The following is a 15,833-nucleotide window of genomic DNA, read 5'->3' as shown; positions in this document are numbered from 1 at the left end:
GTTCTCTTTGACACTCCAAGCCATTGTATAGATTTGTTTGAATCCATCAGCACACCTGATTTAATTTGATTAGCCAAACCAGGTACTTTATGAGAACTACAACCTGGGCTTCCTTGAGGAGGGGTTTGGAAATGGTTAAATGAAAACTATGACATACATAAATTCAGCACTTTTTGTATTAATTGCAGGCATGAAAATTGACCAGCACTCTGAGTTTTTACTATTTACAATTAGAATACCTATAACATTAGAATAAATACAAATAAACATAAGTATTGTAGAAAATAACATGATTTTTGTTTTTTAAATTATTTACATATTGACAGGAGATTAGGAGAGATGAAAGGGAATAAGGTTTGGTTGAATGCAATAGCCATACAACCATTTAGGCCCCTTGTTCTTGAACTGGAAAAAATTGGAATGGCATTTGTTTGCCTGTAATTATGGTTCTGTCATACTCCTCAGTGATAAAATGTTTGTCTTTCCATTCTGTATGCTTTCCTACACCTAAAGTATTTTATCTGAGGCCAAATAGTTTGCTTAAACTCAACCAATTAAATGTTCAAATGCATACGTTTCTGCTTTTGCTATGTTCTGTACATTTTCACTGAATGATCCAGAATTTCAAGAGTTTGGAATGGAAGGGGTTTTACATTGAGAAGAAAGCCATTTTGTCAAGATAGCAATCAGTCGGTTGCAGCAATGGAGTCACAAACTAGCAAAATGTTGAGACATTGCTGGAAAGCTGGAAGAAAAGAAGCAGAAGCCTGCCAAGTTTTCTTGTCCTTAAAGTCTTTCACCAAATATTAGGAGCAATGGGAATCATACTTTCTTTGCACACACCACACATCATGTGAGGAAAATCTGATTAGCATTAGAACTGGGAGGGCTTGACAGCATGTCTGAGTAAGTGTTCCAGACTTTGCTGATAAGACCAAATTCAATTGCTTTAAAAGATGGATCAACATTTGTGCTTCTGTTAAACATGGGGTTTTACACCAAAGAGTGAAAACGGGCAGATGGTCTTGTTCTTTTGGGTGGTCTAATAGACTAACACAAATGCCACACAGTGTGTTTAACTATATTAAGTCAGTTAATTTTGCCTAAAATTTGAAAAAGTAATTTAAATACTAATATTGATAGATCAATAAGGATTTTTTAAAAACGTCTCCTCCAAGGGATTTACCTTGCTGTTGGCTTAGCAGTAGTTCCCACAGGTCTGAAACAATCCTGCGGTGACACCATGAATATGCAGATAAGTATAGCCTACATGTGGGCGACACTGATTTCATCTTCAACCCAAATCTAACACCATTCCTTCAGCTAATCAAGAATCTCTTAATGCAGTAATCAGATGGAAAAGATTAATTAAGGTTGGACCTGAAGTCTGCAGGAGGGTACGTCTCCAGGAGCAGGCTTGACGACCACTGTTATAAAGTTTTGCCTGGTGTATGTATTAGTGGCTTATTACTTGGCTCACTACTGACCAGATATCTTATCTGAAAAGGGAACATTCTGCATTATTCAACCAGAGGACTGTGTAAACAAGGTCTTTTCCCATTCATTTGTCTTAATGTTTCATCAGGTTTTAATACAAAATTCAACATATTACCTAATCGAGAGTGGAAACATGATCAAACAGCAGGCTGACCTCAGAGCTGGTTTAGCTGTGACTGTCACAGTCACTTAGTCTGTGGAGGATTGAGAGCTCAAGGGTCTGAAAACAGAAAATCCTTATGATAGACGTATAATCAGCTCTTTGCGTAAGTTTTGGTTTATTTGTTGCTAAGCTATCAGAAATGCAGAGGAGTAATAGTTGGCCTTAAGACCACAGCTGATAAGAGAAGATAATTCTCCTGCTGTCTTCTTGACTTAACATTTATCTCAGCAGAGCAACCCACTTATAAACAAACTGACTGTCATCTGAGATGCTTTTTTTCATGTGGCTGTCGTCTTTCTCCCATGCAGACTCAGATTGGTGGGAAAAAGAATACAATCACTCTGCAGAAGCTGACCCCTGACACCCCCTACCACATCACTGTGGCTGCCATATATCCAAATGGAGATGTCAAGGACATATCTGGTCAAGGAAAAACATGTACGTCATCTGCATCTTCCCACTCACAGCTCTTTATGTCTATAGTGTCATCATGTTAAAAGAAAATTCAGATTTTTTTCATGTTGTTTCAGGTCTTAATAGTAGTTATAAAACAGTTTGTTCTAGTCACACAGTCTGATTGATTGGCGTTCTCTCTGTGTTGTTATTTTTAGTAACAGCAGTTTTTTCCCCACTATGCCTGTATCATTCTGCTAACCATCAGGTGTTAAGTAACAACAAAAATGGCTTCACTTGAAACTTTTGGAGAACCTTTTTTCTTAAATCGCAAGTGTTTATTTCTTTTTCTTAAATTGCAAGTGTTTATTTCTTCACTACTTCAATTGAACACTCAGGGTTGAGTGTTCCTGCAAATAAAATCACTGATGATAAAACTCTCCCTCTTGCCTTTTGCTTAAATAAAGGATAAAATGTAACTATAATAGGTGTATTCATTTGAGCTGAATTAGAGGTGACCTTTTTGATCACCTGTTTTTCTAGTGCCTCTTGGAGGAGTGCGAAACCTTCGAGTCACTGACCCAACCACCAGCACTCTGAACGTACAGTGGGAGCCAGCTGAGGGCAATGTTCGCCAGTACAGAATCTACTATCAGGCTGCTCCAGGAGGCCCAGAGGACATGGTATAAAAGCCCATACAAACTGCCTCCTATTAACTCAACTGCATTTAAAAGCTTAAGCTTTTGTGTTAGTCTAATGGCAAACTAACCAGTTCAAACCACCTATTCATACTGTTACTGTAACAAATAGCTTTCAGCACCTTGAAGAAATTACCAATGCATATGTAAACGTGACCATGAACCCTAACAGTTTCTCTTTTTCTTTAGGTTCAAGTCCCTGGAAACACTGTGAACACTGTACTGAAGAATCTTCAATCTGACACTGTGTATGCGGTCACTGTAGTGCCAGTGTATGCAGCTGGAGAGGGCAAACGCATGACTGAGAATGGAAAGACATGTGAGTCAAAATGTTTTCCTAGTGTCTTCGCTCATATTTCAACATATGAAGTATATATATTCAACACAAGAATAGAAGCAACCAAAGAGATATTTAAAGATTCAGTAATATGTAACATGTTTCAGCCAGTTTGCATGGATATAGCCTCAATCTAACGTATATGGGATAAAGCTTTTATATTTCAAACTACTAATTTGACTCCTTCAATGCAGCTTATTCGGTACACCTTAATAAAGATACCTTGAGCATCTGGATGGGTCTGCATGCATAAAACGTCTGTAAACCTGTAAACATCCACTTGATAAATACTTATATAATGAAATTAAATACTGAAGTGATTTGCCTGTGCTAAAGGATATACTGAAGCACATTGCATTATACCTCAGTTTTATGCTGAATTGTTAACACTTCATAACATATACATAGGCATTTAATAGATAGATAGATAGATAGATAGATAGATAGATAGATAGATAGATAGATAGATACTTTATTGATCCCGAAGGAAATTCAGCAGCCAGTAGCAGACACACAACACTGTACAGTAACCGTAATAAGGGTGTAGACATGTAACCAGAATAAATATACCAGATCCTATCTACAGGCATATTTACAAATAGAAAAAATACAACAATCTGTGATAATATCTATAACCTGAGATGAGAGATGCAGTGCAATAATGACATATAATGGCATATAATTTCCACACTGAATGAATAAATAAATATGTGCATATATTGTACCAAATAAAGTGTCCAGTGTCCAGATGTGCAAGATGCACAATGAGGTATGCAGAAAGTGCACTATGTGCAGCACGCTGTCTGATGTCAGTAATTGTAAGATGACATAAAATGATATATGAAGTAAGTGACAGTGTCTTACCCTTAAACTAAATTGATGGACATTTATTCAATTTCTAACATAGTTATGAAACATAATTTCCAAGTAACAGAGCTTAAACTAGGCCTGGTAGAGGCCTTAATCAAAACACTAAATACCTTTGTCACCCTTATGTCAGCCCCTTAAAATGGCAGGCTTATTACTTCATGAAACATTTTATATCATTGTGCGATTAATGCCATAAGCTCATAAATAAATGCTCATGTCTTAATGTAGGTAGCCTTCAAATGAAGTGTTATGTAATTGTTTTATTTATTTTTTCACTGGTTACCATAGTAACAGAGTTAAACCCATTAAGTTAAGACAACTTGCAGGCCTAGGCTCCTGCCCCTACAGATATTTTGGCACATTTTCTGTGTATATGTTTTAGCTAGATGTTAGATAGATGTTTAGCTTTGGGTGTCGGGCTTTGTTCCTCATGGTAGTGAAGTGCAGCTGTTCATTCAGGTCATAAATAAAGCCTCTTAAGCTTTACCCTACAGAGAGTCAGCTTTACTGGATTGATCAGTAGGGGAGGACTGCTGATATGTTGGCAGCTCCATAAATGTGTCTGCAGACAGGGCTTAATGAGGACCAGTTTATGGGCTGTAATGTAGTGGAGTTGCAGGGGTTCAGGGGATCCATGAGTAATCTCCTTCCCTAAATGGAAAACCCTGGGAGATGCAAAGACATGAAAGGCATTCTTTCAGTGGCTTTTAAACCAGTGCTGCTCATTCCAACAGGTTTGTAATGTTCGGCATTGTTTCCCGTCGCTCAGTTACGTTGTAGTTGGGTTTCCTATAATATGCATTAGTTTATTACTGCATGTCCTTTGAATTTGTATAACAGAAGTAGCACTGTTGTAAGTTTTTACACAATTAGCGTTAGAGTGCGAGTTACATATTGGAAAAACTTAATTTACCTAATCTTTAACAAAGTCAGTCAGACACAGTATAACACACACACACACACACACACACACACACACACACACACACACACACACACACACACACAAAACTCACTAAAATTCATTTACTCTCTCATGTTTTGAATGTTATTAGTGTTGCTCAACTTTTACGATTATTTTTATTATTATTTTATTATGTTTTCCTGGATCATACTAGTACTTGTGCTTTGTGTTTTCAAAAGCTGTGATGTGGTTGCCACTCTTCAGCACTCCCTTCTTAATATAGCCAATCTGCTGAATATTACCCATTTGCTTTGGATTAAATGTTCAGAAAGTTTGTCTGGGTTAGAAAATGTGTCTTTTTTTTTTGCTTTGTGCTAGAGATCTGGCCTCATAACAGTGGCTTCTTTGGTTCCAAGGTGTTTTGAATCAGTTTCAAGTTTACTTATGGTTTCAGTCAATTCACAGCTGTGAATGCCAAATGCCAGCCCTACTAACATCAGTTTGTTATCATATTCTCAGTCAAGAAAGCTGAGCTTAGGTCCCACTAAGTGATGCAGAAAGTTATTTCCCTCTTTAGTCTCTCACATTTTCCCCTTTCTCTCTTTTTTATGACACCCCTTCCCCCCTTCCACATAGTGGTACGCACCCCTCCCAGGAACATCAGGGTTTACAACCCCTCCACAAACAGCCTCAATGTGCGCTGGGATCCTGCATCAGGTGATGTGCAGCAGTACAGGGTTGTCTATGCTCCACTCACTGGAACCCGTCCGTCCCAATCTGTGAGTTGCACTGCATCATTAACCCTGTCTTTCCTTTGTCCTGTCAGAGATACATTTAGAGACTTTAACAATATCTATTTTAACTCATTACAGTCAGCAGCTCTAACACACCCATGTGCATGTTTGGCATAGAACAATGTATCAGCATGTGAAATTGGAGCTTTTCTTGTTTTCTATTCACACATTTTAAAAGAATTCAGATCAATAAGGATCAATAAAAGACAGATGAAAAATAAAATATATATCTTTTCATGTGTTTGCTTGCTCTTAAAGATCATTTTGAGACAAAAACCTACAGATTGTTTAGATCGTGTTCTTTATATTTCAAAAGAAATGCAACAAAATAACTTTGAAAGATCATGTTTTAAAAGGAGAAAACTGTATTAAAATGCTGCCATATTTGCTTTTTGCATTAGCATAAAAGGGTTACATTCATATGGGTTACATTGCAGGGCTGGATCAGCAAAAGACCAGTAGATTAGGGTGCCCCATTCTGGTCTTGGAAGGCCAGACACAGATTCATGTTCAGACACACTTACTAAACCTGGTAACTAACTGCTGAGTTGAATCAGGAGTGTTTAAGCAGGAAAATAACTAACTTATATATAAGTATATACTATTATTTATATATATATATATATATATATATATATATATATATATATATATATATATATATATATATATATATATACTTATATATAAAATAACTGGGTTATGATCAGAACTAGGCACCCCACCACGCTTTAGACAGTCTTGTTTATGTTGTGTCAGATGTCTGGTCATGATCTATTAGTAGATTTACACTAATGTGATTGGAATTGTTTGTGTTTATTGTTTGTCATCACATTTTCTCATGATCTCTGTATCAGATCAGAAGGAGACTAAAGGCCCTATTAAATGATTTCATTCGCCTTACACGTGAACATGAACCTCCACATCTGTGAGACTTATTGAGTGCAAAACTATTTTATTAGAGGGTTTGGGAATAAAAGATTTGTTACACTTTTATTAACACTTGTGCTCTCTTATCCGTAGCCATGGCATTTTTATTTCTTTTAGAGGAGAATTGTTATGCATGTAGGACTTGCTTTTTCCAACGTTTTAGCCAGTTTTCCGTTTCCATTGATTGTGGCAAGTGTTGCCTAATGCTGACAAATCTAGCCTTCAGAGATTTTGCACAAACTGTTGTCTCTGAAGTGTTCTTTCTTCAACAAATGAACCTATTTTGAATTGAGGACACCAAATCCTTTGTACTAAATAGAATGATGATAGGGAATCTGCCAAAAATAATGAAAAGTTGATGATTCAGTGGACTGGAAGCTTTAGTCGACGCCAGCTTGCCCTGAGCATTGATGGCTTTTATTTCATGATGTCAGAACTCAGAAAGAGGGGAAGAGAGAATCAGCTGAATCCATTTAATCAGTGAGAGGGTCAATGGTACTGAGTTGTATTTCACAGGCACTGCTGGTGAACATTTTGGCTGAAAGCCGAGGCTGTTGTAAGCAACATAACTCAGTGTTAGACCAACACCTGCTGATTTTTGCTTCTCAAGATATTTCAAGAACAACACAACTGGCTGTTGGTTTCCGATTAGATTAGCAGTATCATCTCACTTGTAAAAATGGCCAAAATGGGTTCTTTGGAGTGATGCCATAGAAAAACACTTTTCACTCCCTAAAGAACTGGTTTGTTAGAGTGGTTCTTTAATGAACCATTTTTGTAAATGAGATGTGAGTCTAATGAACCTTTTTTAAGTTTAAAGAACCACATAATGGAAAGTTTTTTCCTAGAATCATACATCTAAGCTGAGAACCATTTAGATTTAACTTTACTCCTAAGAGTACGGAGCAAGTTAGCTCAGAAGCTCTCTATTCCTTCTGCAAAGATCTTCTGTAGAAGTGGCGAGCATTACATTGCATCCAAAGTCTGTCTTTCATTTAGCAGTGATTTTAGTAGCTGAAATTAATTAAATAAGTCAATGTTTGCTCTATCCTGGTAAAAAGGGTATTAGAAATGATTTGATTAGTCATTTCATTTCTGAGGTGTATTCTTTGGATGCCTAGTGGCTCCAGATGTTATGGTGTAGTTTTAGCTCTATCAGAATATTTTTTTAAACACAAAATGATTCTTGAGAGATGAGACAGTGTAATAGATAACTGTGTATACTTAACAGTAACAAAACCTTTTGCTCCTTTTTTTGATAAGCTTTTACTCTTTTCTGTTGGATTTCTACTTCTGCAAGTGTGATCAAACTTCAGTTCAGTTGCATTTATTGAGTTACATTTATTTATCCTTTTTATGTTTTGGTCAAATGTTTTTTATTGACATTTTTTTTACATGCTAGAATGACAGCCTTGTCAGCAAAGGTTTTTTTTTTTATCATCCTACAGGTCCTTGTTCCAGGGAACACTCACAACACCTTGTTGGAGCAGCTAGTGCCAGACACTGAATACACAGTGGGGGTGGTTGCTATCTATGCTGATGGAGAGGGTGCAGCAGTCAATGATAATGGCAAAACATGTACGTCCAGATCCTTTTGTGTTAATACAGTGATCCTAAAAGCTTCCAACCAATGATTGACTGTTTATTGGATAATGATTTATGGCTGCTGATTGTAGTGCCCCGCAGTGGACCCAGGAATATGCGTGTGTATGACCCCACTACAAACACTCTGACTGTTAACTGGGAGCATGCGGCAGGGCCTGTGCAGCAGTACCGGATCAGCTATGCACCAACTACTGGGGACCCCATCGAGGAATATGTAAGTGGGAAAATGAGTAGTCATATCTGCAGTCCACAAATAAACAGCTCTTGATCTTGATTTAGTCGATGTAGCTCCAATTTATTTTTTAGGTCCTAAAACCTCTCATCGTGATTTATGAACATGGAAAGTTGAGTGAAATTTAGTACAGTTTGGATCATTCTCTTTTGCCTGTTTTTAATTTCCAATAGACAAGTGTTCCTGGCAACAGAAACAACATCATCTTACAGAACCTTCAGCCAGACACGCCTTACAGAATCACTGTGGCGGCTATGTACCCAGATGGAGCTGGGGGAGAGCTTTCTGGAGATGGACACACATGTAAGCATACCTGAATACATAAATGCACACACTCAGACTGGTGTGTTTAGGTGAAGTCATGCTGTGCACACATATAAACCCACAATGCACACATAAATAAACCTGCAAGCTTCCATTTGAGAACTGGGATAGACACAATAAATCTTGAACATCAGACTGAATTACAGTAAAAAAATACATTTTCATCCTTTGGGAAGACAACTGTCTGCCAGAGAGTCAGAAATGGCTCTTAACCAAAGCAGTGTCTTTGCTTAATGTCTCCAGCCATGACTCCTGACCTGAAGACAAAGAGCCTGCACACAAATAAAGTAATTACACTCAGCCCAGAAACAAAAATGACAATAATCCCTGAGACTCAGCAGTCCCCTTTATGTCCAGACATTTTTTTCAGTTGTTTGACTTGGCCTGTTTCAGTAATAACCAATAAACCTTTCAGTAAGCAATTCAAAGCAAAACAAAAATATACTAATGTTCAATAAATAGTTGAGTGCATTATTAATAATACTCACTTTAAACAGTTCTACCACTAGGCAGTATAGTTTGTTAACAGTAGGTTGTTTGCTAAGCAACATAATGGTTAACAAGATTCCATAGACTGGACAACATTTTTAATAACTTCGCACATTAATATGGAATTTAGTTTATGTGTTTGGGAATAGATGGGCCTCAAAATGTATATAGACATTGTGTCATACTTAAAGTTCATTTTGCCAAGAAACAAAATGACAAACCAAGTAGCATTCATTTTTAACAGAGCTTTCCAAGAGTGTAATTTTTCTTTTTGGCTTAGTATTATTTCAGAAAAAGGATGGTATGTTGCAGATTGTCATCATTTGGGCCACATCTTTGCAGACTTCTGCAGGTTTACATTAAAAAAAAAATTACTTTCTAAAATTCATCAAACTCTGAGCTCAATAATGATCCTGTTCAAACCTACCTCATGGCAATGTAATAAGAAAACCAGGTAATTGACATGGTCACCTCTGTTTTTTGGTGAGGAGATATGGCTAACGGGCAGAATTGGCACAGCTCCTTTATCTTCATTTTCAAAACAGGACTACTGTAGTTTAAAAAATGTTGGTGATTAGAAGGAGAATGACTTTAAATACCTGAAGATACCATTTGTTAAAATAAGTTTGCTTTACTGGCTAATGCTATTCTAACCGGAATTAACCACACATTTGTTTGTTTGTTTGTATCTGTTTAATTCTAATCTTATTGATGAAATGAACATTCAGGCTATGAGGTTTTGATGCATAATTTGGGAAGATTACACAAATATTTTATCCCATACAAATTAGTCAGTTGAATCCCTTATACATTATCTTAAGGGACCTCCTCTTGTAGAACTAATCCAGCTCAAAAAGCTCCAAATGTTTACAGTTCTCTTAATGCAGTCAGATTGGAATTCTTCTCCAGGCTTTCTCCACACAAGGAGTCTACAATCAGTTTCATGTTGTGCTAAACACTTTGTTAAATATTAAAATAAAACAAAGAACTTTCTTAAAGATTAACAGCACTTAAAAAGTCCAAATACCTTTTGGCACCATGATATGTGTGTGTTTGAGCACGGCTTAGACAACTGTATTTAACCAGAACTGTTTTGTTTTTAAGATTTTATAGCATGTTCATGTTACGTTTTTAATCTGGATCTTGTCTGTCTTTTTCTTAGTGGGGCTCCTGGGCCCACGTAACCTGCGTGTGTCAGATGAGTGGTACACTCGATTCCGTGTATCCTGGGACCCTGCACCTGCCAGGGTGAACGGCTATAAGCTAGCCTACGCAGTGGAGGGTGAGATACATTTCCTACATGTTTTAAATTGCTTTCACTGCACACAGTTCATTCTTAGTGACGTCTAATATACTGTAGCAGTTAAAGCATGTGCCAATTGTGTGTTACAGGCACTGATCAGTTCACAGAGGTTTTTGTTGGAGATGTGACCACTCATATCCTACACAATCTCCAGCCTGGCACCACATATGATGTGAAGGTTTTCGCCCAGTATGACGCTGGCCCAAGTGGACCACTTGTTGACCAAGGAACTACCTGTATGTGCACATTATATTACAGGTTTAATGCTGAATTTGGTGTATAGTATGTTTTTTAAGTGAAGAAGCACACTTAAGAACTTTCTCTCACTTATATTAAAGAATATAAACACTTTTACTGACTCTCAACATCTTTTCTTTTCGCTCAGTGTACCTGAATGTGACTGATCTCACGACATACAATGTCGGCTATGACACATTCTGCCTGAAGTGGACTCCGCATCGAGCTGCTACCTCTTACAGACTTAGAGTCAACCCCTTTGACCGTAAGTTGCATACACTGGAAAAAAAAATTGTCAAAGCTGCATGAACCCACAAATCTTGTGTAGTCTTTTAATTTTACATTTCATTGGTGCAACCTGATATATTTCAATATTTTTGTTTTTCTTTTTGTGTTATCTTTCACTCTTTCTCCTTGTTATTGCCAGCTTCTAACCGCGGAGCCCAAGAGGTCACCATCACCGCTGCAGAGAGCCAGTACTGTTTTGATGGGCTGACCCCAGATGCGCTGTACAATGCGACAGTGTACACTCAGACACCCAACATGGAGGGACCTGGAGTCAGCACCAAAGAGCGCACTCGTAAGTGAACTTCAATAAGCATTTAACCATGCTATTCTACAGCACCTCTATTGACTGCATGATTTTCTTTTAGTGGTGAAGCCCACTGTAGCCCCCACCGAGCCACCCACGCCTCCTCCTCCTCCTACCATCCCTGCTGCCCTTGAGGGTGAGGATTGCTGTCAATATTCTAAATGAGCTCATTGTATGACGAATTTCTTGTTGTGCTGCATTGAAAATTCTTATTCAACACAGTGTGCAAAGGTGAATGTTCTTACTGAATGTTCTCATTCAACACAGTGTGCAAAGGTGCTAAAGCTGACCTAGTTTTCCTCATTGATGGGTCTTGGAGTATCGGAGATGAGAGCTTCCATAAAGTGCTCCAGTTCGTTTTCAGCATGATTGGAGCTTTTGATGTCATCAGCCATGAGGGCATGCAGGTAATTGAGCTGTCAGCAACTTCATAATTAACGTGTGCACAGAACTCTTTTCCGCCTCCCTGAGTGCTGTCCAAGCTCCAAGGAAAACCTCTGAACTTTTTCTCTTTCGGAAAACAGGTGTCCTTTGTGCAGTACAGTGATGATGCCAAGACAGAGTTCAAACTGAACACATATCATGACAAAGGAATGGCTCTGTCTGCTGTGCGGATGGTCAACTACAGAGGAGGAAACACCAAAACAGGTTATTGTCTGTGCTGACTATTCATCTCAGAGTAACGCTTCCACCAGATGTCATATAATGATATTGAATTGACTAAGGAATGAATTTTGAATGATCATAGAGGTTAAAGGTAATAGGTCACAGCAGTACTTCTACTTTGGTGGAATGCCATGCAACTATCCAATTCAAGCAGCAATGTTACGAATAACTTTCAGTGTTGTAGACCATGACTTATCACTTGCAGTAAACATGTTTGTAAAAAGCTTTATGTATTTTGTAAAGAACTATTTTATGCCGCTTTTCAGGTGCTGCTCTGAAGCATGTTGGAGAAAAGGTCTTCACCTCCGACAGTGGCATGAGAAGGAATGTTCCAAAGGTTCTGGTTGTTGTCACTGATGGACGTTCTCAGGATGATGTTAAGAAGAGTGCTTCTAAACTGCAGCATTCAGGTGATAAAGATAAATGTTTTTTAAGGTACTCAAAGGCACGTTCAGTGTGCACATTCACAGCTATGACTAGTCTCTAAACATTAAATCTTCTCTCTCCAGGTTACAGCGTGTTCGTTGTGGGTGTTGCTGATGTGGACATGGTGGAGTTGAGGAACATTGGCAGCAAACCCAGCGAGAGACATGTCTTTGTTGTTGATGACTATGATGCTTTTGCAAAGATACAAGACAACCTCATTACATTCATCTGTGAAACAGCAACATCAAGTATGATGCTCTTCTTACATGTTTTCTCTTCTTACATTTATTGTAAGAATCTCTTATTATTATAGAGATTGGAACTGACTGATGTTTTGCACTGGTGTTTCTTTTACCTCCTGCAGCATGTCCTCTGATTTACCTGGATGGATTCACATCACCAGGTTAGTCTTGATTAATATAGTCAGACATTATGCACTTATATAATTGAGCAACATAAGATAAGGAGTAGTTTATGATGAACAACATAACGACTCTCACTAAACCACAGATATAATGTTATTTGCGATAAGACACAACCTTGAGTGTTCTATTGCTTTTCAACAAAACACGTACAAAATAAAGCAAAAGGTAAAGCAAAGAAGCCCTGAATATTGCATCAGCTGTGCTTCAATACTATCAGCCTCTTTGATCAAAAATGTAGTAGCCTTTTTCAGTATGGATAGAGCCACAAAACTGACATAATATTGGGCTCAGCTCAGCTTTTTGAAAATGTGCCAGATTAACCTGAACCTATTATTTTTTCCAGTCACTTTGTTATCTGAATTATATTCTGTTAATTTCTGGCTAATTTCTGGTTTGTTGAGTTGTTCCCCCATCATAGCTGTTAGTGGAAAAGTTTGCTGTGTGGCAATGACACATTCACAATTTGATGCAGTTCTGTTAAGCTCTTCAGAAATGATGAAATAGACTGCATGTTGAATGTTCTCTTATAAAGGTTTTCCAGTATATTCATTTTCACTTTTTATATAGTAAGTAGCAGTAGTTAGCTGCCTTAGAAGTAGATTACATTAAAATGCTTAACATTTTAAATCCATAACATTTTGATTTTCTGGACTTCAGGTAGCAAACTACTCTATCCAACAACAACATAAATAATATGGGTCTACACCAAAGTTTTTATACAGACAAAGCAGTTATTCACAAAATGTATGTTCATTATATTCAAACTTCTCAAAAAGACATTTTACATAGCAAAATTTGCATGGCCAGCTGATTAACTCACTAAGGCTAATCTAGCTAAGGGTGGTTGTGTTCTGGTAAAAAAAAATCCACCCCTCACTGTTCCCTCCTTTTCTTCTGTCAAATTTGGCCACTTGGCCATCTTATGTACTCTAATGCAAGTTTAGTTACTTGCATTCTGACTTATGTTACTGTATCTAGGCTTTAGAATGCTTGAGGCCTTCAACATCACTGACCGGACCTTTGGCGGTTTGAATGGAGTGTCAATGGAAGCAGGCTCCTTCAACAGTTTCATCACCTACCGACTTCATAAGGATGCATTCATCTCTCAGCCCACAAAGTAGGTTGGAGTATACATTCTCCTTCTCTTCTCTGAGCACTCAGGTCCCCTAGAGACTCTAATGGTTCCCAAGTGATTGCAATTATTTTTAATGATCTTTGAAGGTTTCGCCTGTTTGTGGCCTCTTTGGTGCACTTTTTATGAATGCAGCACAGACCCTGTTTGCAGCTTGTGGAAACTGAGGTGCTAGGTGAAGAAAATAATTGTTGTGTATATAAAATGTTCTCAAGATCAGCCATGCCACATATATCAATGTGGGATCAGCCTGAGGTCAGGAAGTGTAGTTTATAGAGGCTGTTAAAATGTCTTCATCGCTGTTCTAAAGCCACTCAACAGATTTGTCCAAAGGTCCCTGGCCAGAGCACGATCTTTTAATTTGTCGATTGGTATTTGTGTGTGGGTAGACGACTGTGCAAATGGAAATGTTTCTAGCACCAGAGGATAAAGGGGAAAATACTTTCAGTGTGTTGCAATTTCTTAAGGCTGAGGGCTTTTTTTCTCTCTTAGTTGGAAGATAGTTTGGGAGTCTTTCTCCATTCTCCACACTCAGCTTTTTGTCTGGTTTGCTACCACAACAGATTAGGCATCATGTAGTCTCCTATTCTCACTTAATATTCAGCAGACGCTGGAACATTCCCTAGCAGTTTGCGCTGCATAAGTCTCTCATACTCTGTTTACTAGTTTTGGTTTGACAATAGCAGTACTGTTGAGTAGATGGAACTAGATGCAGATGGTTTTTGTATTTTTAATGCATTTAAAGGAGCCCATCCAATGGAATAATGGTTTGATGTAACATGTGAACATTGCTAATGTTTTGAAACTGTTCACTTCACAATCTATACAGTCCATATATGGAAACCAGGCTGCAAAAAAAGTCATTTTTGTATTTGTTTACATCTGTTCACCTATTTAGCCTACAGGAGGATAGCCACGCCAATTCACACTGAAGTTATAAAGAATGTTTCTGCTTGGACTGCATTTTGGATACAGGGCAACACATCAGAACAGAAGTTATATATATATATATATATATGAGGTTTGAAGGCACAGTAGCAAAAATAGCCTGTTCAATTCTAAGGGATAAAAAGAGGTTGGAAAATGGGCACTTAAATAAAATTTGACCCTTTTGGGAACATAAAACTACACAAACATCATCAATGCACCTCAGGTCAAAAATTAAGTCCTATAAATGTTGTGGACTATGCTAATGAGTGTTTCCTTTTCAGGGAAATACATCCAGATGGACTCCCTCATTCCTACACCCTTATACTTCTCTTCCGACTCCTCCCTGACACCCCCAAGGATGCATTTGATCTGTGGCAGATTTCAGATAAGAATGACAACCCTGAGGTTGGACTCACGCTGAACCGTAAGATCAATTTTCTTCACACTTCATTACTTTATGCATGTGTGGAGTTGACTTATCCTGCCAGTCCAAAAGCTTCCAGTTCACCTTCTTTTCATAAATGATAGCATTTATGAACTCAGACCATGCTAAAGGATTATAGTGTTTACAGTGGGATTGGTCTCTCACAAGAATTCCTTAGAAATGGATTCTCAAATTGAGAGCATGCACATTCCTATCATGAATTGGCAGGCTTGTGAAGTAATGTTGTCATTGTACTTTATACACTTTCTCTTGTGTTATGTCTGTAAAGCCTGCTGAAGCTGGGTCATGTCATTCTTTTTCCTTCTGTTCTTCAGCTTCCAGCAGGACCATTACATTCTACAACAAAGACACTAGAGGTGAACTCCAGAGGGCTACCTTTGATAATGACCAAGTCAAGAGGATCTTTCATGGAAGCTTCCACAAGGTAGACCTATTTTAAAT

The 15,833-nt window shown here is 37.9% G+C and overlaps 1 protein-coding gene across 6 annotated transcripts in view; it reads left to right on the top strand.

Annotated features, from left to right (window-relative positions):
* The window catches only part of col12a1a (collagen, type XII, alpha 1a), a 73,270-nt gene that overhangs the window by 39,680 nt on the left and 17,757 nt on the right, over window positions 1–15,833 (top strand). For all 6 annotated transcript variants that reach the window (XM_017699728.2, XM_017699733.2, XM_037541845.1 and 3 more), the window contains 20 exons: window positions 1,969–2,098; window positions 2,597–2,736; window positions 2,941–3,070; window positions 5,499–5,641; window positions 8,035–8,164; window positions 8,263–8,405; window positions 8,597–8,726; window positions 10,399–10,518; window positions 10,629–10,775; window positions 10,925–11,041; window positions 11,204–11,356; window positions 11,430–11,504; window positions 11,636–11,775; window positions 11,893–12,016; window positions 12,301–12,444; window positions 12,544–12,708; window positions 12,825–12,863; window positions 13,864–14,002; window positions 15,229–15,371; window positions 15,707–15,816. In XM_017699728.2, coding sequence (XP_017555217.1) covers window positions 1,969–2,098; window positions 2,597–2,736; window positions 2,941–3,070; window positions 5,499–5,641; window positions 8,035–8,164; window positions 8,263–8,405; window positions 8,597–8,726; window positions 10,399–10,518; window positions 10,629–10,775; window positions 10,925–11,041; window positions 11,204–11,356; window positions 11,430–11,504; window positions 11,636–11,775; window positions 11,893–12,016; window positions 12,301–12,444; window positions 12,544–12,708; window positions 12,825–12,863; window positions 13,864–14,002; window positions 15,229–15,371; window positions 15,707–15,816 — 2,562 coding nt within the window. The remainder of the gene's footprint in view (window positions 1–1,968; window positions 2,099–2,596; window positions 2,737–2,940; window positions 3,071–5,498; window positions 5,642–8,034; window positions 8,165–8,262; window positions 8,406–8,596; window positions 8,727–10,398; window positions 10,519–10,628; window positions 10,776–10,924; window positions 11,042–11,203; window positions 11,357–11,429; window positions 11,505–11,635; window positions 11,776–11,892; window positions 12,017–12,300; window positions 12,445–12,543; window positions 12,709–12,824; window positions 12,864–13,863; window positions 14,003–15,228; window positions 15,372–15,706; window positions 15,817–15,833) is intronic.

This window comes from Pygocentrus nattereri, chromosome 10 (assembly GCF_015220715.1).
Source record: "Pygocentrus nattereri isolate fPygNat1 chromosome 10, fPygNat1.pri, whole genome shotgun sequence".
Lineage (NCBI taxonomy): Eukaryota > Metazoa > Chordata > Actinopteri > Characiformes > Serrasalmidae > Pygocentrus > Pygocentrus nattereri.
This window is presented reverse-complemented; position numbering and strand designations above follow the sequence as displayed.